This window comes from Oryx dammah, unplaced genomic scaffold (genome assembly GCF_014754425.2).
Source record: "Oryx dammah isolate SB20612 unplaced genomic scaffold, SCBI_Odam_1.1 HiC_scaffold_16, whole genome shotgun sequence".
NCBI lineage: Eukaryota > Metazoa > Chordata > Mammalia > Artiodactyla > Bovidae > Oryx > Oryx dammah.
In genome coordinates this window covers 2,008,494-2,034,606 of record NW_024070200.1, presented here as the reverse complement: position 1 = coordinate 2,034,606, position 26,113 = coordinate 2,008,494, and the positions used below count along the sequence as shown (strand labels likewise).

The window sequence follows — 26,113 nt, the reverse complement described above, 5'->3', positions numbered from 1 at the left end:
TAATTATTATATAGTATAACATATAATGTTAGGCTTATATTATATATTATAACATATAATGTTAGGCTTCCCTAATGGCTCAGACAGTAAAGAATCTGCCTGTGATGCTGGAGACCCACGGTCAATCTCTGAGTTGGAAGATCCCCGGAAGAAGGGACTGGCTACCCACTGCAGTATTCTTGCCTAGAGAATCCCATGGACAGAGGAGCCTGGCAGGCTACAGTCCATGGGGTTGCAAAGAGTCAGATACAACTGAGGGACTAACACACACATAATATTATATATAATATATATATGAATAATATAGTACATATCATATTATTCACCATAAAATAGAAGGAAGTAATGCCATTGCAGCAATATGGATGGACCTAGAGATTATTATATATTAAGTGAAGTAAATCAGAAAGAGAAAGACAACTATCATTTAGTATTACTTATATGTGGAATCTAAACTATGATACAAATGAACTTATTTACAGAACAGAAATGTGTGTGTGTATATATGCTAGTGGTAAAGAACCTGCTTCCCAACAGGTAGACATAAGACACAGGTTCAATCCCTGGGTGGGGAAGAACTCCAGGAGGAGGGCAAGGCAACCCACTCCAGTATTCTTGCCTGGAGAATCCCATGGACAGAGGAGCCTGGAGGGCTATGGTCCATAGGGTCACAGTCACACACTTAAGTAACAGTATATATATATATAGTATCTTCCTTATCCATTCATCTGTTGATGGACACTTAAGTTGCTTCCGTGTCTTGGCTATTGTAAATAGGGGTGCATGTGTCTTTTTGAATAGAGTTTTGTCCAGATATACACCCAGGAATGGAATTGCTGGATCATATGGTAACTCCGTTTTTAGGTTTTTAAGGAAAATTCATACTATTTTTATAGCAGTTGCACCAGCTTACATTCCCAACAGTTTAGGAGGGCTCTCTTTTAGAGGAGCTTTTTAAAATTAGAGATGTGGGCAGTAGCAGCAGCGCCGGGTCTGGAGTGGAGGTGCTCCAGCGGTGTTGTTTCTCGAGCAGCGGCAGTTCTCGCTACAGCGCCAGGACGAGTCCGGTTCGAGTTCGTCCGCGGAGATCTCTCTCATCTCGCTCGGCTGCGGGAAATCGGGCTGAAGCGACTGAGTCCGCGATGGAGAGAGAAAAGGAACAATTCCCTAAACTCTTTATTGCTGGCTTGAGCTTTGAAACTACAGAAGACAGTTTGAGGAACTACTACGAGCAACGGGGAAAACTTAGATTGTGTGGTAATGAGGGATCCTGCCAGCAAAAGATCAAGAGGATTTGTTTTTGTGACTTTTTCTTCCATGGCTGAAGTTGATGCTGCCACGGCCGCAAGACCTCATTCAGTTGACGGGAGAGTGGTTGAGCCAAAACGTGCTGTTGCAAGACAGGAATCTGGAAAGCCTTCATGTAACTGTGAAGAAGCTGTTTGTTGGTAGAATTAAGGAAGATACCGAGGAACATCATCTTAGAGATTACTTTGAGGAATATGGAAAAATTGATAACATTGAGATAATTACTGACAGGCAGTCTGGAAAGAAAAGAGGCTTTGGATTTGTTACGTTTGATAACCATGATCCTGCAGCCATGAAATTAAAAGACGCTTACTCCTTGGAAGAAAAGTTATGACCAACCTAGATAGTATATTCAAAAGCAGAGACATTACTTTGCCAACTAAGGTCTGTCTAGTCAGGGCTATGGTTTTTCCAGTGGTCATGTATGGATGTGAGAGTTGGACTGTGAAGAAGGCTGAGTGCTGAAGAATTGATGCTTTTGAACTGTGGTGTTGGAGAAGACTCTTGAGAGTCCCTTGGACTGCGAGGAGATCCAGCCAGTCCATTCTGAAGGAGATCAGCCCTGGGATTTCTTTGGAAGGAATGATGCTAAAGCTGAAGCTCCAGTCCTTTGGACACCTCATGCGGAGAGTTGACTCACTGGAAAAGACTCTGCTGCTGGGAGGGATTGGGGGCAGGAGGAGAAGGGGACGACAGAGGATGAGATGGCTGGATGGCATCACCGACTCGATGGACGTGAGTCTGAGTGAACTCCGGGAGATGGTGATGGACAGGGAGGCCTGGCGTGCTGCGATTCATGGGGTCGCAGAGTCGGACACGACTGAACGACTGAACTGAACTGAACTGATGGATAAGATTGTGTTGCAAAAATACCATACTATCAATGGTCATAATGCAGAAGTAAGAAAGGCTTTGTCTAGACAAGAAATGCAGGAAGTCCAAAGTTCTAGAAGTGGAAGAAGAGGCAACTTTGGTTTTGGAGATTCTCGTGGTGGTGGTGGAAATTTTGGACCAGAACCAGGAAGTAACTTTAGAGGGGGGTCTTCTGGATATGGACGTGGCCGTGGATTTGGGGATGGGTATAATGGGTATGGAGGGGGACCTGGAGGTGGCAATTTTGAAGGCAGCCCTGGTTATGGAGGAGGAAGGGGAGGATATGGTGGTGGAGGACCTGGATATGGCAACCAGGGTGGGGGCTACGGAGGTGGCTATGACAACTATGGAGGAGGAAATTACGGGAGTGGAAATTACAATGATTTTCCAAATTATAACCAATAACCTTCTAACTATGGTCCAATGAAGAGTGGAAATTCTGGTGGTAGCAGGAACATGGGGGGACCATATGGTGGAGGAAACTATGGTCCAGGAGGCAGTGGAGGAAGTGGGGGTTCGGAGGGAGAAGCAGATACTGAGCTTCTTCCTATTTGCCTTGGGCTTCACTGTATAAATAGGAGAGGGTGAGAGCCCAGAGGTAACAGAACAGCTTCAGGTCATCGAAATAATAATGGTAAGGAAAATCTTAGTCATGCATAAATATGCAGTGATATGGCAGAAGACACCAGAGCAAATGCAGACAGCCATTTTGTGAATGGATTGGATTATTTCATAACATTACCTTACTGTGGAGGAAGGACTGTAAAAAAAAAAAATGCCTTTGAGACAGTTTCTTAGCTTTTTAATTGTTGTTTCTTTCTAGTGGTCTTTGTAAGAGTATAGAAGCATTCCTTCTTTGATAATGTTAAATTTGTAAATTTCAGATAACATGTGAAACCTTTTTTAAGATTTTTCTCAAAGTTTTGAAAAGCTATTAGCCAGGATCATGGTGTGAAAGTGAAGTTGCTCAGTCATGTCCAACTCTTTGCGACCCCATGGACTGTAGCCTACCAGGTTCCTCCATCCGTGGGATTTTCCAGGCAAGAGTACTGGAGTGGGTTGCCATTTCCTTCTCCAGGGGATCTTCCCGACCCAGGGATCAAACCCGGGTCTCCAGCATTGCAGGCAGATGCTTTACCCTCTGAGCCACCAGGGAAGGATCATGGTGTAATAAGTCATAATGTTTTTCCTTTTAAAACATTTCAGTGTGTGTGTAGAGTTAAGAAGCTGTTGTACATTTATGATTTAATAAAATAATTCTAAAGGAAAAAATAAAAAATAAAATTAGAGATGTGAATCCATGAGTCTATGCCTTCTATTAATAGTTTGGCAGCACATGGATTAGTAAATAATAACTGATAAGATCCTTTCTGATGTTGCCGCAACAGATCTTTATGTCTTTTCCAATAAACAAAATCTCTAGATTATAATCCATGATCTTTAAGGATTTCATCTTCCAAGAGCTCACAGTGAAAGGGGTTAGCTACTAATTTTTCATTTTCCTTATGTGTTTTAATAAGGCCCTGACAATAATGTAATATATCTCCCTGGAGTAAGGTTGGTCCATATACTCCCTCATTTAATCACAGGCCATCCTGTTAATTCTTTCAAAAGGAGATGGCCCATGCTTACCAAAAGGCATAGATCTAAGGTCAAGAGGCACTAGCAGAGGAGCTTTTGGCCATGAGAGATGAAATGTTTCTAAAAGTTTTGCCAATTGCATTTTGATAGCTCCACTAGTCCTTTCTACCAATGCTGAAGATATGCACAGTGAAAATGCCACATAATTGGTCAAATGTCACATATAGATTTAATTATTTGTGCAATAAAATGAGTTTCCCAATCACTGTATAATTCAGAAGGACTTCCCCAGATAGGAATTATTATCTTTCCTATGACAGCATATTAAAAAGCAGAGACATTACTTTGCCAACAAAGGTCTGTCTGTTCAAGGCTATGGTTTTTCCAGTGGTCATGTATGGATGTGAGAGTTGGACAATAAAGAAAGCTGAGCGCAGAAGAATTGATGCTTTTGAACTGTGGTGTTGGAGAAGACTCTTCAGAGTCCCTTGGACTGCAAGGAGATCCAACCAGTCCATCCTAAAGGAGATCAGTCCTGGGTGTTCATTGGAAGGACTAATGTTGAAGCTGAAACTCCAATACTTTGGCCACCTGCTGCGAAGAGCTGACTCATTTGAAAAGACCCTGATGGTGGGAAAGACTGTAGGTGGGAGGAGAAGGGGATGACAGAGGATGAGATGGTTAGCTGGCATCGCTGACTCAATGGACATGAATTTGGGTAAACTCCAAGAGTTCGTGATGGACAGGGAGGCCTGGCATGCTGCAGTCCATGGGGTCGCAGAGTCAGACACAACTGAGTGACTCAACTGAACTGAACTGAATAGCAATTTACCTACTGTTAAAGCCATTGCTCTCCTGCATGGAAAAGCTTCAAGCCAGTGTGAAAACATGAAGATCATTATGAACATATATTTATTTCCTTGAGATGGCGGCAGCTGGACAAAATCCAACTGCCATACGTCAAAGGGTCCCTTAGGAAGGGGAAAGTGGTCCTGTGACCCACAGAGTGACTTTCCTGGATTATACGTAGGACATACATTACAACAAGCATACACTATGAACCAGTTGTGGGGAAAACGCTTCTAAACATATTGTTTTCCCCACAGAACCGTTTTCTCAGGCGCCCAGCGAGTAAAAGAACGTATATATTGGAGCCATGGCAGTTGGGCTCCAGCAGGCACAACAGGTTTCCTCTGAGGTCCAAACCATATTTGTGTGACAGGGTTAAAAAACTTCCCCTTTTTTATTATGACATCTGTTTCTGTTCTTCAGTGGCAGTTTCTTGAGCTTGCAGAAGGAAATCCTGCACTGAGTGAGCAGGGTTGACAGAGAGTGGTGGACGTTCTCAGCGCCGGACAGAATGATTATTTAGAGCGGCTTGCTGTTGGTGGCGGTACCAGCAAGCTGATTTCCTTTAGCTTCCACTGCCTTCGATTTCCAACGTCCTGGGGCTTTAACAGGTGGTGACTCTTCTGGTAATTGTATGGCTTTAATAACTTTGCAAGCTGTTTCCCATCGTTGATTGATCGAATGACGGCTCTGCTGGGGCCTCCTTGCAGCGCAGGCTTTTCTCTAGTTGTGGCGAGTGGGGCTGCTCTCTGGTAGCAGCGCAAGGGCTTCTCATTGTGGTGGCTTTTCTTGTTGCAGAGCACGGGCTCCAGGGCGTGCAGGCTTCAGGGGCTGTGGCCCGTGGGCTCAGCAGACGCGGCTCCCGGCTCACAGTGCTGGTGCACGGGCTTAGCTGCCCCGCGGCAAGTGCAATCTTCCCAGATCAGGGATCGAACAATGTCCCCTGCACTGGCGGGCGGATTCTTTACCACTGAGCCACCAGGGAAGCCCTCGTTTACCTTTTTTTTTTTTGGTAGGTTGTCCCGAAGAGGTAAAAAAAACTCATTGTTGCCATAATATCCCAAAGTCACGGGCCACTCCAAATGTACGAGAACTATCAGTATAAATAGTTGCTATCTGGTCTTTAGCTAGTTGACAAGCTTGAATTAAAGCAGTTAATTCAGCTGATTTTACTGACCTCATTTCTGGTAAACAAGAGTTTTCAGTTATGTCCATGTTGGACATTACTATATTTACATCTCGGTAATATCCTCGTTCATCTTTTAAGTAGGACCCATCAGTAAACCAAATCAGACCAGCATTGTCAATGGGAGTTTCTTGTAAGTCATTCCTAGAAGGAAGAAGATAATCCATCAATAGAAGGCAGTCAGTCTTTCTAGATGGCGCTAGTGGTAGAGAACCCACCCACCAGTGCAGGAGACGCAGAGACTTGGGTTCGATCCCTGGGTCAGGAAGATCTCCTGGTTGAGGACATGGCAACCCACTCCAGTATTCTTGCCTGAAGAATCCCATGGACAGAGGAGCCTGGCGGGCTTCAGTCCATAGAGTCGCACAGAGTCAGACACGACTGAGCGACTTAGCACACAGCAAACAGAATGCAGTCATGGTTGTTCAATCTGCTGCCCTCTCTATAGACCAAGTCTAGTGCACGACTTAGCAACGGAACAACAGGTAGAGAGAAAAGATAAATGCTTCCAATCTGTGTGTGTTTAGTCACTAAATCATGCCTGGTTCTTTTGCGACCCCATGGGCTGTAGACCACCCGTCTCCTCTGTCCATGGGATTTCCCAGGCAAGAATACTGGAGTGGGTTGCCATTTCCTTCTCCAGTGAATCTTCCCAACCCAGGGATCAAACCTGTGTCTTCTGCATTTCAGGCAGGTTCTTTACCACTAAGCTACCTGGGAAACCCTCATATCTGTTTACAAATGTGCAATTTACCAAATTGCTGTAAGTCATAATTAGCTTAAAGTGAAAGATTCCCTTATCTGGAAGATTAAAATTTAGTAAGATTTCAGACAAAAATTCACAAAAATTTTATTTATATTTCATATTTATCAGTTCATTTAATCCAAGGTAATTAATTTTTGTTCCACTTGAGTCCACTTTCTCCATTACTGTTTTGACTTTGCCTGATCACTGAGGAGCACAGACACAGTGATAATTTTAAGAAGTTTGTGAGGTTTTTGTTAAGATTAGTATGATTTGCCCAATAAAGTGGGTGCCTTGATCACTGGAGATTGTGGAAAGCATAACCCTAAGTGGAAAACACAATTTCTATCAGCTTATTCATCTCTGTGAGGGCATTAGCCTTGCAGCAAAGGAAGGCTTTTAAACCCACCAAATGAAAAGCAGTGTTTGCCAGGGAGCCAGGAGGAGCCAAGCAGCCGTTTTGGGTTTCCCAAAGCCCCAACTGCTCAACTCACAGCTATCGTTTACTGTCTAATTTCTCTGATTTAGGAGCAGACTGTTCTAAGGACCTCAGGATGGCAGAAGTCTGACAATGAGGGGTTACTGTTCTGCAGAAGCAGGACGGACTTTATCCACATGTGCCATCATTGCTATGGTCAGTTGTCATTGCCTTGGCATGAAAGTCAGCAAGGGCATTTCCCAGATGCTCGGGTTCAGTTCTTTAACGGGAGCCTCAATTTTCATGACAGCTAACATTTTATGTCAGAACATGTATGATTTCCAGGAATTTCATGTAATTTCTAAAACACTTATAAAACATATACTTACATAGACATAACATAAAGAAAGCTTAATGTTACATCTTATTTGACAGTGCTTCCTACATAATTTAATCTACCAAATAAGCTTGGTTAAATATTTTTCTGAGATGACTCAGGGGCCCTATGAAGCACCTCAAAGTTAGCTGGAGGTCAAAAGAACTTTAATTAGAATTTGATATTCTAGAAGTTTGTCAAAAACATCAGAAAGCCTCAAAACACTTGATCAAATAGGATCATAGGTTACTGTGAAACAATACTTATTTACTTAAGCAAAGTGACAGAGATTTCAAAAGCAGGTATAGATCATGTAAGGCCAGGAAATTCACACAATCTGTTATCAAGAGTGGTACTCTTTCTCAACAGAGAGAAAACCAAATCCAGTCTTGCTTCAGCTTACCTTTAATAACAAATTTTATTTACCTAATTAAATGCAATCTAATTTTAATCAATTCTGACCACATACAAAATTCTCAAGTTTTCTTTTCTATAACCTTACATCACTGCTTGTATTCATTATTTATTTGTCCTTTTTTCCCATCCAGAAACAACTCATTCTAGGACAAAATTATACTCCTTTTTTTCTCCTAAACAAAGATATTTCATTTTTTATATTTTCTGTCAACATTAGATGGCCTACTTTTTTATAAGTGAAATGCTTACTTTATTATTTTAGTATCTTTACTTACATAGATTATAATTTTTAAACCTTAAAAAACTTTAGTGAAAATCAGGAAGCAAGTAATTGACTGTCATACCAGTCAGTATTTCCTGATTAGCAAACCTAAGAATATACTCCATAACCTTTAAAAACATACCTTTTCCTCATAGCATAATTTCCCTTTAATGTGGTGCAAGACGTGTCTAATAAACCTGAATATCTTTAGTTTTTTTCTCTTGTAAGACAACAAAGTAGGTACATTTAGACATGCTTAGCAAAGAAGGTTTCGGTATTTTTATCTTAATTGGAAATGATCCGGATATCAAAAAAAATTCCCATCATCTATCCTAATTTAACAAAACTCTGGAGTTTCAAATTACCAAAAATCTGGAGAAAAACTGCATTTAGACATACCATAAAACATAATCATTCTTTAAGAGTTCACCTAAAACTTTTATCTCATTTATCTGTACTTCATTACTTATGAAAATATCATCACACCAAGTTAATTTTCTTGCTGAGAAATTTTGTGACATAGATAACATGAACTTATTGACTTTCAGCAAACTTGTGCCAAGTCGCTTTAGTCGTATCCAAATCTTTGAGACCCTATGGACTGTAGCCTGCCAGGCTCCTCTGCCCATGGAATTCTCCAAGCAAGAATACTGAAGTGGGTTGCTGTGCCCTCCTCCAGGCGAACAAGAAAAGGTATTATACTTAATGCTGATGACCCTAAAGACATGTTTGTACTAATCAAACCCACAACTTAAACTTGTTTCCATTTATTAAAGATTAATCTTCATTAATCCTGGATCACATGATCCTTTAAGCATTTGGATTACTTTTATGCTACATTTAGAAATATTTGATTTGCAAGTACTTACTTTTTAAAAATTGAAGTATTATAGATTTACAATATTGTGTTAGTTTCGGTATACAGGAAAGTGATTCAAAGATACATACATATATAGAGAGATATAGGTATATAGCTATAGATACAGTATATATTCTTTTCAGATTATTTTCCATTATGGTTTATTATAAAATATTGAATATAGTTTCATGTGCTATACAACAGGACCTTGTTGCTTATCTGTTTTATATACAGCAGTGTGTGTCTGCTAATCCCAAACTCCTAAGTTATCCCTCCCCCATTTCCCCTTTGGTACCAAAGTTTGTTCTCGATGTCTATGAATCTGTTTCAGTCCTGTAAATAAGTTCATTTGTGTTGTTTTTTCTGGATTCCACATATAAGTGATATTACATGATATTTGTCTTTATCTGACTTATTTCACTTAATATGCTAATCTCTAGGTCCATTCGTGTTGCTGCAAATGGCATTATTAAATTTTTTATGGCTGAGTAATGTAAGAGCTTGGGCTTCCCTGGTGGCTTAGATGGCAAAGAATCTGCCTGCAATGAAGGAGATCCAGGTTTGATCCCTGAGTCGGGAAGATCCCCTGGAGAAGGGAATGGCAACCCACTCCTGTATTCTTGCCTGGAGAATATCATGGACAGAGGAGCCTGGCAGGCTACATACAGCCCATGAGGTCGCAGAGAGCTGGACACAACTGAGCAACTAAGCACAGTGTAAGAGGTCACTTTTAAGTCAATCAAATAAAGCTCTTTTACAAATTCATATTGATGATATCATCCAGAGGTAGAAACATCACATTCATAACATACACAGAGACATACATACATCTAGATAGACACGGAGATCTCACAGTTTTCCTACTTGAATTTTAAAAGTTCTTCAGGACTTCCCTGGTGGGAATGCAGGGGACATAGGTTCAGTCCCTGATCTGGGAAGATTCCACATGCCGCAGGGCAACTAAGCCCACGCACCGCGACTGCTAAGCGCATGCACCTGAGCGCCTGAGCGCCTGCGTTCCGCAACAGGAAACCACTGCAGTGAGGAGCCCACGCAGCGCTGCGAAGCGGAGCCCCGGGCACAACTAGAGAAAGCGCACACACAGCAATGAAGACCCAATGCAGCCAAAAATTAATTAATTTTTTAAAAAGAGAAGAAGCCTCCCCCGGCTTTTTTCCCCCTTTGGTTTTAGCTTCTACTCATCGAGCTAACACTATAGTCTCAGGCGATGCTGCTGTGTTTGCATTTCAAGGACATGATAAGAGTTACAGTTTTGTTTTCTCCTGGGAGTACTTCTGTTCTCTCAGGGTCAGAATTTTGAACAGATGTTTTATCAAGCCAGCTTTCTTTAGTCGTGCATGCAAAAATCAGTTCTGGAATGTCAAAAAAGCTTTATCCTGGCTAGTTAGGGTTAGGAAAGTACTTGTAAGTATTCTTTCCATACAAATTGTAGAAGCCAGCCAGAGTTCCAATGGATGATTGCCTGCCTGGCTGCTGCTAAGCTTTAGAAACACAATTTCCCCCTTTTAAAAATACTTATTGACCTATTTGGTTGCTCCAGGTGTTGGTGGCAGCATGTGAGATCTAGTTCCCTGACCAAGGATCAAGCCTGGGCCTACTGCATTGGGAGCAGAGTCTTAGCCACTGGACCATGAAGGAAGCACTCCCCCTTTTGTTTAGATTCATTTTGTTATAAAGTGCAAGTCTTAAGGGCTTCCGAAGTGGCTCAGTGGTAAAGAATCTCCCTGCCATGACAGGAGACACAAGAGATACAGGTTGAAATACAGGAAAATCCCCTGGAGTAGGAAATGGCCACTCCCTCCAGTATTCTTGCCTGGAAAATTCCATGGACAGAGGAGCCTGGCAGGCTATAGACCATGGGGTCGCCAGGAGTTGGACACGTGCGTGCTGCATGGCATGAGCAAAGAAAAAATACAAAGAAACCCAGATATCAGGAACAACTTACAGAACCACCTGAAGGGTACTGAGAAGCAGCAGGGGTGCAAGAGGCCCAGGCTTGGTACCAACTGCTGGTTCAAAGCAGAGTCTGGGTGACATTATGTGGGTTTTTCTGATATCCTGCCAACTATGCCAAGTAACTTTGACAAAAACAATCAATAAACAACTTATAATAGGTAGAGAAAAGTGTTTCGTTTGAGCCAAACTGAGGACTATTCTGATTACTCTGAGAAGCTGCTCAGGAGAAACACGGTTTTCAGCACAGTTTTATGTCTGGTCGGAGCAAAGAATATCACACAAGAATATAATCCCTCAAGGTTTCAAAAATCAAACTGGTACATACCCAGTGAGTCAGCGTGGCCTTGGCACCTGGGGAGGGAGTCTAATTATCAAAGGAGGATGTCCCCGAAAGGGAGGCATTTAATCTTTATTTTTAACAAGGGCATTATTTACTTCTGGTCAGTATGCCCTTTTCTTTAATAATTAAAGCAGATGTACAATGTATGTATGTTTGATAGGCCACATACAGGCTGTTCTAGTCAGTATAAAACTCAAAGTTTAACATGTATAAGCCAGAATGACTTCCCATACCTCAATACGTGAACATTTCTTTTATCACTACCTTTTCTCTTTTTATTTTTCTTTGCTTAGCCCTGTACTCAGTATGCAACTGGTACCTAATAAGTACTTGCCCAATAGAATCAAATATTTTTAAAATATTGAAAACTACAGAGAATGATACATTAAACATCAATGTATCCGCATATAGAACTAACGTATTTCAATATCCTGTAGTCTTTGTTCCAGATCTTTTCCATTACTCATGAAAGAAACACAGACAATACAGATTCGGTTGAATCTTTCTTTAGTATGTAACAATATTGTTATCTTTTTTCTTAATCTCAAGGGCTACCACAATCATAGATGTTACCTTTACTCTTTACATACCTGTGTTATATTTAAATTAGACATTATATATCATATAATGTTTTGCATATGTAATAACTTGCTTTTTATTCTACAATTTTTGAGAAATTTAGGCCTATTCATATTATGTAAATTAACTGCCATGGAGTACTTCATTATGTACATATACCTCAATTATCCTATACTGTATCGATGGATATTTTAGAACATTTTTAATTTTAGAAACAATGATGCAGTGAACATTTGCCTTGTATTTCTAGTATACCTAGAAGTGGAATTTTTGAACTGCAGTAGTCATTGCCAGAGTAATCTCCAATGTTGTTCATTAAATTTATAAAACTATTGATGGTTTATAGTCATTTGCACTTTTCAAGCTGTAGTCAGAGACAATTAATACCATCTTCAAGAAGTATTAATAAAAATGCTTCCCTGAAAAAAAAGTAGTTTGCACTTTTCCAGACTCTGACAAAGCCAGACTTTACAATTCTGCTGACAGACGGGCAAAGTGGGTGCTCCACTTTAGTAAGACTGTTTATTTTCTATTTTTATTAACCATTTAGATTTCTTCTTCTGTGAATCTGCTGTTGGTATTCTCTAGTTCATTTTTCAATTTGGTTGGTTTTTTTTTTTATTGATTTGTAGAAGATTCTTTATGTTTTGAAAGTCCCTTCCTATCTCTTTTGTCTGCATGTACATGTATTAAAATCTGCAAAAGTCCATTGTTTTTCTTTGTTCATTTTGTGTAGGGTGACTTTTACTGAACAGAATTAAAATTTTTCATATAGTAAAAAAAAATAAAGAAAAATGAGTGGCATAAAGAAAATGTTATCAACTCATAGATCCCACCTCCTCTAAAGAACACAGCACTAGAGCCACTGGAATCCGACTAAAGGAGAAGTCAACTGCGCAAATCTGGACGCGCCAAGCAGGGTAAGTAGTCTCTACCACACGGGAAAAGCCCTAAAGCTGGGAGTCAGGACACCTGATCCCAAGAACAAGGTGAATCCTCTCTCATTCACGAGGAGGGGGTACCGTGCATGCTTGCCACCACCCCAAGGTGTCAGGATGCCAATGAGAGAATGCAGGCGATAGGGCTTCAGCAGCAACACAGCCTCATCAGAACTGTTAGCCTAACTCTAATGGGTGCGGTCAGTATAAGGCAAAGTCTCTGACAGCCAGTCTCACAACTCCACCATTAGGCCAGGTGACCACCGCTGCAGTGCAATCATGGGGCATCAGTTTTGCTCTTTATTTTGATTCTCAGATAGACTGCCTGAATTAGGACACATGGACTATCTCAGAAGAAAGCTACTGGGACTCTGGTGTGGGGGGAAGAGAGACCCAGGCTCCAAAGTCACATGATCCTGTGGCTCTAAGGTAACATGTTTCCGGAGGCCAGCAGCTCCCACAGCACCTGAGAATCTGGTCAAAATCTAAACTCCGGGCCCACCCAACACCTACTAAATCCCAGTCTGAGGAGAGCCCAGGGATCTGTTTTTCTGAGCTCTCCTAGGATTCTAAAGCTTACCCTTACTTGGGAACCACGGTCTTAAGGAAAACAGGCCATGCACAGGTAAGCAGCATAAGAACCCTTCAAGAAATACAGAGCCCAGAAGGTAAGCACAGATGTTTGCTCTCAAAAACTAGTCCTAAGTGTCAAGCCTACTGCAAGTGGCAGCTGACTCAGCAAAGAATGTGCTTCCCTGGGCGTGGGTCTAGGGCTTGAATCCAAGGCCTAGGCCACAGCCTGTCAGCAATCAGGGGGCTCACTGGCTGGCTCGTGGATAAACTGTTCCCAACTCGACTCCCAGCTAGAGAGGCAGTGTGTGGCAGCAACAGGAACATGTAAAGATGTTTCTCACTGGAACTTCTCTGGTGGTCTAGTGGCTAAGACTCTGAGCTCCCAATGCAGGGGGGTCTAGGTTCAATTGCTGGTTAAGGAACTAGATCCTACATGCCACAACTAAGACCCAGTACAACCAAAAAATAAACATTTTTTAAAGACATATGTTTTCTCACAAAGGTTTGCAAGTGGCTGTCAGGAAGCAGAATGGGAATCGAGAGTCTCAGCAGGAGAGCCAGCTGCAGGGCACCCCGTGAGCAAGTGCTGTGCCCACTGCCACCAAAATCTCTGAGGAGGTCCAGTTCCGTACACACACACCTTGCGTCCCTGAAGAAAGAAGCCGAGGTGACCAGAATCCACCAGTGTGGTCACTGTCCCATCCGGAGATGTTGTGTGTGACTGGAACAACCAGTCTAAGGGCAGGGCCTGCCCTCCAAGTCACCCGTATTTCCCCATCATCTATGACTCGATGCCACTCTGCACTTTTCCTTTTCTTCCCAGAAGTGACACAGGATAGACTCTGGTCGGATTATCAGTCTCCAGTGACACCTGGCCTGGATACCTCCTCTTTCCCTCAGAGGTACCTGTCCTCTTCCCCACCTGAAGGTCCCTAGTCCTCTGCCAAAGCTCAGATCCCTTGTTTCTCCTCAAGGATAACTGTCCTGTCTACAAGTTACTTACCCTAAGGAAGAAGAGGGACTAGTGAACAGGCAACCAGAATAAAGTGCCGTGAATGCCAGAGGGTTGGGGTGGCAGTGGGGCCAGTCACAAAGGCAGGGAGCCATCCTTGCCCAGGGGGTCGGTGAATCCACGGAGCGGAGTAAGCTTCACTTGGGTATCCACCAGGAAGGTATGAACCCCTACTTGTTGACATGTGGTCTCCCTTGGCAGGGCCTGAGATGTAGGCAGGGCCTGCATCCTCTCTGCCTAGTAATCCAGGAATGTTTGCTGACATGGGTGCATTAGATTAACATGGCTTAGGACGCTAGCCCTCAACATAGCCAACGCCCCGCACTACCTCTGTACTCCCCAGATAACCTTGTTTCCTCCAGCAGCTTCGAATGTCTGCCTGCATACATTTACAGACTTGAGCTAGAAACCGAATAATGCATAACCCTGTAGCCCATCCTCAAGGAGGGAAGACAGGAGCTTAAGCCACTAACAACGCACAGCTTTAAAAGTATGCTAGAGGGTAGAGAGAGCCGAGAGAGGGATGTCTTAGAGGGAGACCCATCACAGAGGGCAATGCCTTGATCCCTTCAGTGGCCCTCAGCTCAGAAGCACAAGGTTCCCAGGGCACACAGACTTGGTCTTGCTTAAGTCATGCCAAACAGATTCACAGACACCAATAACTAAACAATCATAAGGCCAAGTTAATAATTTACCTTTTCAGTAGCTAATCATGTCTGCCCAGGACATTCCCTGAAATGCATATTTTCAGGCACACATTTGACAGGGATTTCATCGCACCAAGTCCCCTTATTTAGTAAACTGTGAGCGCCTGGATGGGGTAAATAACGCAGCCCAATGAGGCGGAGACCCAGAAAACAGGAGATGGAATTGTGCAATGGCTTGGCGTCAGGCTGGAGTTCAAACACTGCACTAGTTACTAGACAGGTGACTTGAGGAAACAATCTTCCTGAGTCTCTTTGCTCACCTGTAAAATGGGCATAACACTTCCTCATGTGAATGGTAAAGAATTAAATGAGGTCACACACGCATGACTCGGGTCACACACCCTACATTTCTCTATGGCTATATTCGTCTGGAAAGGCTGTGTGGTGTAATGGTTAAGAGAACAGACCCTGGGAGCAGAGAGATCTGATTCTAGCTCTACCACTTACTAATATATCTAGGGCAAGCTGCTTTTTTCCAGTAAGCTTCAGTTTGCTCATTTGTAAAATGGGAATAAAGATTCCTCAGAGGCAAAGAAGTAAGTGAAATAGTGTATTCAAAGGACTTAGAAAATTCTAGGTTATGAAAAACATTCAACAAATGGTATGTTTGAGATTTTAAAAAATTGTCCATGATTAGATACAACGAATAACACATGTACTAAAAATTAAAATTAGTACTAACTTCAATGAAATTAAATACGGGGCCATCAAACATGATCCAAAAAGTTATCACTTTGTATTTAGTTATTAAAAAACTTGAGGAAGCAGGCCTCTAGCCTCAGACTAGTTTCATGCTCATAAACTAGTTTCTAAAATAATGTCATTTGTGTGCAGTCATGCAAAAACTCAAAGTTTCAATACTGCTAAGTCATGCCTCAGCGTGAACCAGAGAAGCATGTCTGGATCTATCTTTCCAGTTTGTGTGACCGGAATCCTGGTATCCATAAAGCATTATGCATTTGGTTTAACAATTATGTACCAAAGTATACATCCTGTGATTGTAATAAAAGGCCCTGCAGCAAGGGACAGATCACTTCTCTCAATTCTGGATCATCCATTTTATTTATTCTCTCCCTTTTATTTATTCTTCCCACTGACCCTGTCGGGTTCTAAATGATTTATAAAGCTTATAAAACCTTGCAAGAGTAATCTTGAACTTTGATTTTAAAAATCAACATTTTTTAATCCTAACCTTGCAAATTTGAATGGTGTAAATCAAAGGTCAGCCCCTTATCCAACTCACCCTGTCCTCAGCAACACTGCTACTTCATCCAGATCCGGGAAACCACACAGCTGCCCAGGACACTGCTCCAACCGCTCGGTTATTTGGCTCTTACTCTATCATAATCAAGTATGTTTCCACATTTCAAGGTGGACTCTGCATTTTTACAGTCGCAACCGAAATTTTACACAAAATAAAAGTATCTGAAAGAATGAGAATGTTTCTGTAATTACCAAAACTAAAATTTGAGAAGCTCTTGGTAAACTGGAATCATTTGCAAGTGAATACACTGGAACTGGAACCTCATTAGTACACCAACTTTGGTCTCTGCTTTCCCAGCAAGGAGGTCACAATTAGGAAACGCTAGGTGCGGGGGGGTGGGGAATGATTCCACGAACGGTGAGGTGATGCGAGGCTTATTTTGAGCAGTGTTGGTAGAGCACGAGAACATGGAGACATGCCCCCCCGCCAAGATCACTTCCAGGAGGTCCAGGGGTTAAGAATTACTTTCGTGTTTTCCTCTTTAGAAAACATGTGGACAAGAAACACCAGTCAAGCTTGGCCTGCAGACCGGGCGCCGGGGAAGGGGCGAGGCGGACGGCTGAATCACGATCGCCGCCACCACGCACACCTGAGCTTCGGAGGATAAAAGGCGGCACGTGGGACGAAGAACCAGACCCTCCAGGCTTCGCCCTCTGCCCAGGCGTAGGGAATTGTGGAAGAAAGCCAACTTCTTTCTCAAGACTGGAGGACGAGGATCACCGGAAAAGGGACAGAGAGGAAGCCCCGAGAGTTCCCGCACCCGCCTCGGGAACACCTGAGGGAACGCGGCCTGAGGAGCCGCGACGCAGCCAGCGGGGGAGGGGGGAGGACCAACCGCCATCTTCCCCGGCGCCCAGACCGACAAAGCACAGTGTAGCGGCGGACCTCCGCCGCCGAGGCCCGCCCACTCTCGCGAGACCGCGAAGGCCTCTGGGAAAAGCGGGGGAAGGGAGAGCGAGAGAGAGAGAAGGAAGCCGGAACGCGGGGCTGGGGGCGGGCGGAGGCGGTGAGTGGAGCCTCAGGAAGCAGAAAGGGCGGGGAAAAACGCGACAGACGCGGCATGCTGGCCAATGACGAGCGAGCTCGGGCGAACCGCCAGCCAATGGGCTGTGCGGCTTGGCGCGGGGGGCGGGCGCTGGGGCCGAGGGTAGCTTGAGCGCGGCGGCGGCGTTGTTCAGTCAGAGCGAGAACATTCCAGAGGTGAGTCCGGTGGAGGGGCGGTAGCCCCGCGCCCCCTCCCCCGTCTTCCCCGCCCCCTCGACCCCCGCGGGCCGCTGGCTGGCGGGGAAGGCGCCCCGACGCCCGCAGCTCACTGCGCCGTCTCTCCGCGCCAGGTCGCCAGGCCCCGGGCGCTGAAGGGTGTGGACCCCGGACGTCGCTGGGACAGCCCCTCCCCGCTGCTCGGCGGCGCCTGGCCCGGCCGCTGCTCGCTGCGCTGCCTCCGCCGCCTCCGCCGCCGCTCCTCGGACTCGGGTTCGCGCGCCTCACTTCATCCCAGTCCCGGGCGAGCAGCGTTGGGTTTATGTCTTTATTTGACGAAAACGGTGAGTCGGCGAGCGGGCGGGCTCGGGCCGGTGGGGAGATGGCGGCCGCACAAGATGGCGGCGCGCCGCGTGACCCGCGCGCGCGCGTGTGAGTGTGTGTTTGTGAGCGCGCGCGCGCGTGTGTGTGTGGCGCAGTTCGGGCGGGCGGCGGGGCCGGCCTCCGCGTCCCCGCCTCGCCGCGCCCGCCTCTCCGCCCCCGCCGCGGCCTCCCGGGAGCGCGCCGCGCGGCCCCGCCGCCGCCCGGGGCTGACTCAGGCCTAATTGCTGCATTTATGAGTCATCGCCGCGGCGGGGCGGGGCGGGGCCGGCCGCCCCTCGGCCGGTTTCGCTTCCCCCGGCGGAGCGGCGGCCCTGCGTCCGCGGAGGGCGCCCCGGGCGGCGCACATGGCGGAGCTGCCGTGGAAGCTGGCGATGTCGCCGCCGGCGCCGCGCCCGCCTGGCGGGTGCCGCCGGGTCAGCCCTGACAGCTGGGGGCGGGCGCGGAGGCGGCCGGGTGTTTGCATTAGAGAAGGGGAAGGGGTGCACACTCGCCGCGCGCCAGTCGGGCAACATCGTGCTCCGCGGGCGTAGTTAACGGAAGTGTGGTTCCGAAGTAAGCGCTCGCCGCCAAAGGCTTCGACCTCGAAGATCAACTCCACAGCCTGCCGTCTTGAAGTGATGTTGATGTGTCTGAGAAGTTTGTGGGTACCACAGTGTGGGTTGGTGGGGGGTGGGGTAGGTCTGGGTTGGTCCTTCGGTTAAAATACGGCCAACCCACGGAAGCCAGCCGTCGGCGTGATGACTGGTCTGATGAAAAGCTGATGCAGCATAATTTGTCCTGTTTCAGTCAGGCGTCGACCAAAAAAAAAGTCACATCTTCGTCAAAATGAAGGCTTTTTGTTGCTACACGTGTCCCGTGTTACGTGAGACTAGTAGCTGTTCTTTGTACATAAACTCATGTTTTTAACGTAGGGGAAGTGGGCGTAATTATACAGGACAGACAGGGAGGGATTTCGTTGCAGGAGTTGTTAAACGTGGGGGTTGGTTTGTTTTCTCTTCCAGAGCTGTTGCGCAGCCACTGGCACCTGTATTGGGGAAACATAGCATACAAGCAAGAAGCTTACAGCCTCAGCGGCGAAAAATTTTTCATGTCAGAGACCGAGAACTCTTGCAGTCGTTTATGTCATCCCTTCTTCTCCAGACAGAGGATACCAAAAAATTGCAATCAAAGATCTCTTCATCTTATTGATAAAGTCACTAATAAGCCAAAATGTCTGTCAACGTCAACCGCAGCGTGTCAGACCAGTTCTATCGCTACAAGATGCCCCGTCTGATTGCCAAGGTAAGACTAAATCTTCATTTTAGTAACAAGTCCTAAGCTTTTTTCATGGATTATTAAAGGTTGCTTCTCCCAGTGTGGACAATGCAAAATTAAACTTTTTACTTCCTTTAGGTTGAGGGCAAAGGAAATGGAATCAAGACAGTTATAGTCAACATGGTTGACGTAGCGAAAGCGCTTAATCGGCCTCCAACGTGTAAGTAATGCCTCTTGAAAGGAATCTGAGAAGGCATTTTATTGACATAATTGTGATGCTCTCTGGTCTGCAAATGTTGCTTGAATTGAGTTAGCTTTTGAGTTAAATGGAAACTTGGATTTAAAACTGATTGATAGCATTAGTTAGTATATAAAATTACCAGGGCAACACTTTCTTAATCTTGTCCATTTAAAAAGAGTGATAGATTCATGTTGATGTATCGCAAAACCAATACAGTATTATAAAGTAAAATAAAGTAAAAAAAAATTAAAATTAAAAAGTGATAATTCTATAAATGAGAGTGAGTAGCCAAAGAGTCCTAGAGTAGGAAATGGCAACCCACTGTAGTATTCTTGCCTAGTATTCTAGTATTCTCAAGAAGACCCTTGTAAGGTACAGTCCATGGGGTCAAAAAAAGTTGGGCATGACTTGAGTGACTCAGCACTCATCCAAAGGTTAGTTAATTGTAATAAATTAAAAATTTTTTCCCCAAATAGATCCCACCAAATATTTTGGTTGTGAGCTGGGAGCACAGACCCAGTTTGATGTTAAGAATGACCGTTACATTGTCAATGGATCTCATGAGGCGAATAAGCTGCAAGACATGTTGGATGGATTCATTAAAAAATTTGTTCTCTGTCCTGAGTGTGAGAATCCTGAAACAGATCTGGTGAGTGCCTTTGAGGTTCTTGTCAGTAGGAGAAAAACTGTATTTATTTCTGTGATGTCACCAAATCATGTTTCCAAGAAGGCAGAGTAGACTTACATAAATTGCAAAACCTCAAATTTTATAGATGTTTCCATACTGACCTTATGTTTAAAAAGATTCTTTTGATGTTAAACTGGTGTTTAGGTGGCTTTTGATGGTTAGTTTCACACTTTGTTTTTGAATTTTCATCATGTATTAATGGGTGACATATTTTTCCTTTTTTGACAGCATGTCAATCCAAAGAAGCAAACAATAGGTAATTCTTGTAAAGCCTGTGGCTATCGAGGCATGCTTGACACACATCATAAACTCTGCACATTCATTCTCAAAAACCCACCTGGTAAGTGCTTGTGATGAACTTCTAAAACCTAAATATAAAGCGACTGATTGTTGCAAACAGTGGAAGTGTCTTTACCGCTATATAGAATACCGCTATTTAGAATAAGGTTAACCCTTGAACACCTGTACAGGTGAAAGTTTGCTTATAACAATAAGGTCAGCCTTGTGTGTACAAGGATCAACCAACCAACAGTGAATAGTGTAGTACTGTAGTATGTAATTATTGGGGGGGGGAAACTCCATGTAAATGGATCTGTGTGGTTTCAACTTACATTCAAAAGTCAGCTGTTTGATAAGCCTGCTGTTGTATGTACTATTAAAGGTCAAGTACAGGCTACCATTAAACTCAACCATAGCCTCAATTTTTAAGGCGCCTTAGGATGTATGAAATATTGGACAAATTGTGATGGGGTCATAGTAAAGATCTACTTCTGGAATTGTTCAGTTGCTAAGTTGAGTCGGACTCTTTGCAACCCCCTGGATTGCTTCTGGAATACTCAAATTTGTACATGAGGGCCTTGGCTCAGTATGCTAAAGTGGCTTTAGAGCATGCAAGCAACACTCTGTGGCAGATAATCAAAATTGTCTGACACAATTTGAGCTTGCTATAGCAAAAAAGTCTAACCTATTCCGGTGTTCTCTTTTCTGTGAGACTAGCCGTTAAATAGACTTAAACACAGTTCTAGTTTTTGGCTGAAGCATAGTTGAGAATACCCTTGCTTATCAGTTTATGAGGAGTGGAAAGAGAGGTCATGAGTGCCAGCTTTTAACTTTCAAGTACTTGTGTGGTCTTTTTTTTCATGGTTAAGTCACTATGTGGCATCCAACTCTTAATTTCACTAAAACAGCTAATACCTCTGATATTTACTGGCTTTTCTTTCTTACTCAGTTGCCTACCTATGAAACACAGTGGATGAATTTGATTTATGAACCCTTTTAGAATAATAGGTAGCATTTTCTGTGGTTTTCTGAGGGGAGGGTTTTAAATGTTAACGGTGGACAGTAAGGTGTAATATAACTCATGGTACTAAACTTTCCTTTTTATCCGTGTAGAGAATAGTGACAGTAGTACAGGAAAAAAAGAAAAGGAAAAGAAAAACAGAAAGGGCAAAGACAAGGAAAATGGCTCCGTTTCCACCAGTGAGACACCACCACCACCACCACCACCAAATGAAATCAGTCCTCCTCCACATGCTGTGGTGAGTGCAAGGTTTGAGGGGGGCGGTGGGCACTAAAATTGTGTAAAATGTGACCTTTGGTTGAGGTGTGCAGAAACAAACTGCTTTTCTGTGAACAGTGTACCAGTACATTGGGCTCCAGGTTCTTATTGGTTGATAAAAAGTAAATAGAAATTTAGTGAGAAAATGATAATTTCACTAGAAATCTGGATTTTTTTTTTTTTTTTTTTTTTTACACCTTTAAGGTCTCTTGGCCAAGCATTTTTGTTATTAAAAACAGGAAGAAGAAGAGGATGACGACTGGGGGGAGGATACAACAGAGGAAGCTCAAAGGCGTAGAATGGATGAGATCAGTGACCATGCAAAGGTTTTAACCCTCAGCGATGATTTGGAAAGGACTGTTGAAGAGCGAGTCAATATCCTGTTTGACTTTGTGAAGGTAAAAACATTTTGTTGATCAGTAAGTCAGCTTCTACCCAGCCTTGAGCTTTTGCTAGATATTTATTTATTACTTTAAGCTGTTCAAAAATTTTTTGAGGGTGGTTCCAGGCACTGTTTTTGGCAAGTGTGTATTATTTAGAAGTTCTGGAATCTTCAGTTAAGTAAGGGAAAGGCTCATCAGAGCAGTGACTATGGTGCTGTGCTTAGTCAGTCGTGTGCAACTCTTTTGCGACTCCGTGGACTGCAGCCTTCCAGACTCTGGAATTGTCCAATCCTGAGTGGGTAACCGTTTGCTTCTCTAGAGGATCTTCCCAACCCAGGGATCAAACCCATGTTCTCCTGCATTGCAGGCAGATTGTTTACTATCTGAGCTACCAGGGAAGCCCCAGGGACAGTGCAAAATGTGCGTCCATCTCACTGAATTGCTTCTTTTTTTTTTTTTAACTTCCTTTTATTTGCAGAAAAAGAAAGAAGAAGGTATTATTGACTCATCTGACAAAGAGATTGTAGCTGAAGCAGAAAGACTGGATGTAAAAGCCATGGGCCCTCTTGTTTTGACTGAAGTTCTTTTTAATGAGAAGATCAGAGAACAAATTAAGAAATACAGGCGCCATTTCTTACGAGTAAGCAAATTGTTCTGTGTTCATAGTGAGATTTGCAGATGTGTGACTGTGGAAACACCATTTCAACCTCCCGTTTATTCTATCATCCTGAAAAAATGGAAATAACTAACCTAACTTAACAAGCATGAGAGAATCTGGAAAGTGCTACACGTGGTCCCATATGTGTGAAGTAAATTAAAAATCTTTAAGCATTGACTTCTTACTGTAATAGGGCTGTTGCATCTAAGAAAGCTTGTTAACGCCAAGAATATCTATTTGCAGTTTTGTCACAACAACAAAAAAGCTCAGCGGTACCTTCTTCATGGATTGGAGTGTGTGGTCGCAATGCATCAACCTCAGCTCATTTCCAAGATCCCACATATCTTGAAGGAGATGTACGACGCAGACCTTTTGGAGGAAGAGGTCATCATTAGCTGGTCGGAAAAGGTGGGAATGTATTGATGAGCTCCTAAAGATTAGGGTTGGGGCTTTTGTGGAAAAACTTTTCTAACACCTAAGCTCTACTTGCTTGACTGGTATAATCTGTAGGGTGATCCCAACCACGGTAGCTTCTAGTCATGACCAAAGAAAATCTTTTGCTCTTTGCTGATTACGTTTAATCTGTTGAGAGTTAGAGATTAATATGTGTTCCAGTCTCCTCAGGATGGGAATAGACAATTATGTATAACTCAAGTTACTGTTAAGTTGTTTGAACTAAAAGTTTTACTAAACGTTTTTTAGACCTCTAAGAAATATGTGTCAAAAGAACTTGCCAAAGAGATTCGTGTTAAAGCGGAACCTTTTATAAAATGGTTGAAGGAAGCAGAGGAAGAATCTTCTGGTGGTGAAGATGATGATGAAGATGAGAATATTGAGGTAAACACGTGGGAAATTGTTAAATACCGTGTTAGTGGTAAGTGAGAATTGTAAAGTGCCGATATTGGATGACTGCAAATTAAATGTAATTAGGAAGCGAATCACATTAATAGAAAAGGTGCTAGAAATCTCTCCTACCCCCAGACATCATGATTTCAAATAAATACTGTGTGGGTTCTCACAGGGAGGGTTTGTTTCACCTCAGTATATAGGGATCTGTAAATGTAGAGTGTTAACTTAGTGTTTACATAAATTCAAAATTTTTCATGAACAAATGGCTGTTTCTAGGTAGTTTTTCTCCTTTGTTGACCACTGACTATTGTTTTTATGAGCAGTTTTACTGGGATAAAAGTTTACAATGAAAAACCTTCTGTTTTACCAGGTGGTGTATTCAAAGACTGCCAGTGTACCGAAAGTGGAAGCTGTAAAGTCTGACAGCAAAGATGATGACATTGACATTGATGCCATTTAAAGGGGTGGGTGCAGCCTAGCTCAACAGTGCAGTGCTGGGAACCTTTTTGCATCGTTGGCCAGAAGTGAAACATGAATGTGCAGAAGCTAAAATGGCTTAACGTCATGCTACACTTTTCTACTAAAAACGGATTGCTGTGAGTGGTCTGTATTTAAACCCAACAAGACATCTAGGGAGTCCATACACATATCAGTGAGCAGGTGTAGTTTGCTTATTTATAGCATGTTTCTTTTTGAAAAATTAGTGGTGGACACATTTGGATCACATTTATACAGTTCTAAAAAATAAAGATTTGATTTTGGTCATTCTTCAGATTTTTGACTCTGAATGGCTTAAGTAAGCTGAAATAATTGGCTCCTTTAAAAATGCTGCACCATCATTTAATCTGATAGGATTGTTGGAGCCTGTTAGATATTAGGTGCTGAGGCTTAAAGAGGTCCTTTAGCAGAATGTGAACATAAACTTATAAATACCTTACTCAGTCATTAGGAAATACATAGTGCTTTTTAATTCTTATCTCTAGTCCCTGAAATTGGCATCTGATAATGTATATCCTTCCTGTGCCAAGGTGGACAGATAATCAAATGACAGTGCAACACCTTTATCTTACTAAGAAGCTAAAATGACCTGAGTGTCCTATAAATTTAAGAGCAGGTTTTGGAACTTGAATTGTGTTTGTTTTTTTAAAAGTCTATACTTGCCCCAAATTGCAGTCTCGAAGTCGTATGCATTGCACGTTGGATGAGCCAGGGGAATTATTACATAAACATAAAAGCATTTTATTATGTGTATGTAGCTGTTGCTTTATACTGAAAGAAAATGGAAATAGGGAGTGATTAAATACTAATAAGCTATGATTTTATTTGAGGGAAATAGGAAAAGATGCAATTAATCTCAAGCGAAAACTGAGCGTAACTTCTCAGCATTTACTCTTGATTCAAATTACAGTTTCAGAATATTTAGACATACTGTATCTTTTGTTCAGTGTGAAGTTTTCCCTGGATACTATGGTTCTTTTTATTTTTGCATTTGGATACATAACTTACGCTTTTTCGGGTTTTGTTGCTATTTTGCCAAAATAATTAACTGTGTCTCAAACTCCCTGCCACAGCCCCCCAAAAATGTGTTATTTAAAAAAAAAAAAAAAGCTAAAAGCATGTTTCTAAGTCATAGCCTATATTTTGGTGTAAGACTTGGTGTGTTTTTATTTCATACTGAATATAGTGAGATGCCCAAGAAGACTGGTGATGGCAACTAGGGCCTGACCCAGCCCATCCTGGGCTTTAGATTTGGAAATAAAATTGTTGGGAATTGCTTGCCCAACTTGCTTATCTAAACTCACTTGACAGAAGGGCCTATGAGTACATCTTAGAAGTCTTGAAGGTACAGATTTACACAGAAAATAGAGTGTGGGAATCAAATGCATGGAGTGAATTTTGTTTGGAACACTGGCTTATCATTCATCTCTTTGTGATCCATCTCATAGATTACAGGATGTTAACAAATGTATTTAAGTTTTTTTTCACATTGAAATTATACAATCTGGTATAATAAAACCTTGTTAGCTTGATACTTTAAGGAAAAACACTGGCATTCTCACTGGGGAGATACAAAGTGATCTCCAGCTGCCTTTTTTTTTTTTTTTTTTTAAATTTTGTTGAGATTGAAGGAGAGTCCTATGTCTATGTGGAGGGAATGTGCTTTGTCACACCAAAGAGAAGAGGCTTTTGTAAATTCACATCTTACCTAGGTGTTAAATTTCTTGCCGTTTTCTGAAATTTGGGGGAGTACCAAGTTGGATTCAGGATACCCATGATCAAGCTAATGAGGTTCTGTTCTAGAAGGGTTTTTTCCCTCTTTTCCTCGTCCCCCCTGCCTCCCTTAAATCTGAAGGATTTTGTTCAGGGCTTCTAAAACACTAAAAAGAAAATTTTGGCTTAGACCACTGTTCAGTCTAGTGCCAAACTTAAAATGGGATTCAAATCCACATAGTAAGGAATTTATTCATAGCAGCTATCCTGATAGAGTGGTCTTTCACTTTGCTCTATTTAACTGTCTTAAAATTTCCTGTTTCAAACAGCTGTTATTTGATTAAAACAATGTTAAAATTATTTTTGTCTCTGCTTTAATATTAACCTGAATTTTTGTTGATAAAGTTGGAGAATTGAAAACTC

At 42.8% G+C, this 26,113-nt stretch overlaps 1 protein-coding gene, 1 long non-coding RNA gene, 1 other non-coding gene and 1 pseudogene across 3 annotated transcripts; 3 read left to right on the top strand and 1 right to left on the bottom strand.

The window, feature by feature from the left end:
* The first annotated feature begins 975 nt into the window (after window positions 1–975).
* On the top strand, window positions 976–3,133 carry LOC120875152 (annotated as a pseudogene).
* An 838-nt stretch (window positions 3,134–3,971) lies between these two features.
* On the bottom strand, window positions 3,972–16,326 carry LOC120875151. The gene is made up of 2 exons (XR_005723827.1): window positions 16,244–16,326; window positions 3,972–5,941 (listed from the first exon to the last, which is right to left on the bottom strand). It is a non-coding gene; the product is annotated as an uncharacterized LOC120875151 (long non-coding RNA).
* EIF5 (eukaryotic translation initiation factor 5) lies at window positions 5,691–26,113 on the top strand. Its single transcript, XM_040256862.1, has 12 exons — window positions 5,691–17,464; window positions 17,599–17,808; window positions 18,850–19,129; window positions 19,241–19,322; window positions 19,820–19,992; window positions 20,260–20,371; window positions 21,424–21,569; window positions 21,829–21,987; window positions 22,451–22,612; window positions 22,874–23,038; window positions 23,333–23,467; window positions 23,850–26,113. Exons 3-12 carry the CDS (start codon window positions 19,058–19,060, stop codon window positions 23,937–23,939), a joined length of 1,296 nt encoding a protein of 431 aa, XP_040112796.1. The 5' UTR covers window positions 5,691–17,464; window positions 17,599–17,808; window positions 18,850–19,057; the 3' UTR covers window positions 23,940–26,113.
* On the top strand, window positions 20,924–21,049 carry LOC120875752. Its single transcript, XR_005724055.1, has one exon. It is a non-coding gene; the product is annotated as a small nucleolar RNA SNORA28 (small nucleolar RNA).

Bases quoted from the DNA above. Each gene is read 5' to 3' on its own strand.
- EIF5 (XM_040256862.1), top strand. From the start codon at position 19,058: ATGTCTGTCAACGTCAACCGCAGCGTGTCAGACCAGTTCTATCGCTAC. The intron at 19,130-19,240 runs GTAAGACTAAAT...TACTTCCTTTAG, and splicing joins TGCCCCGTCTGATTGCCAAG to GTTGAGGGCAAAGGAAATGG. The intron at 20,372-21,423 runs GTAAGTGCTTGT...TTATCCGTGTAG, and splicing joins CATTCTCAAAAACCCACCTG to AGAATAGTGACAGTAGTACA.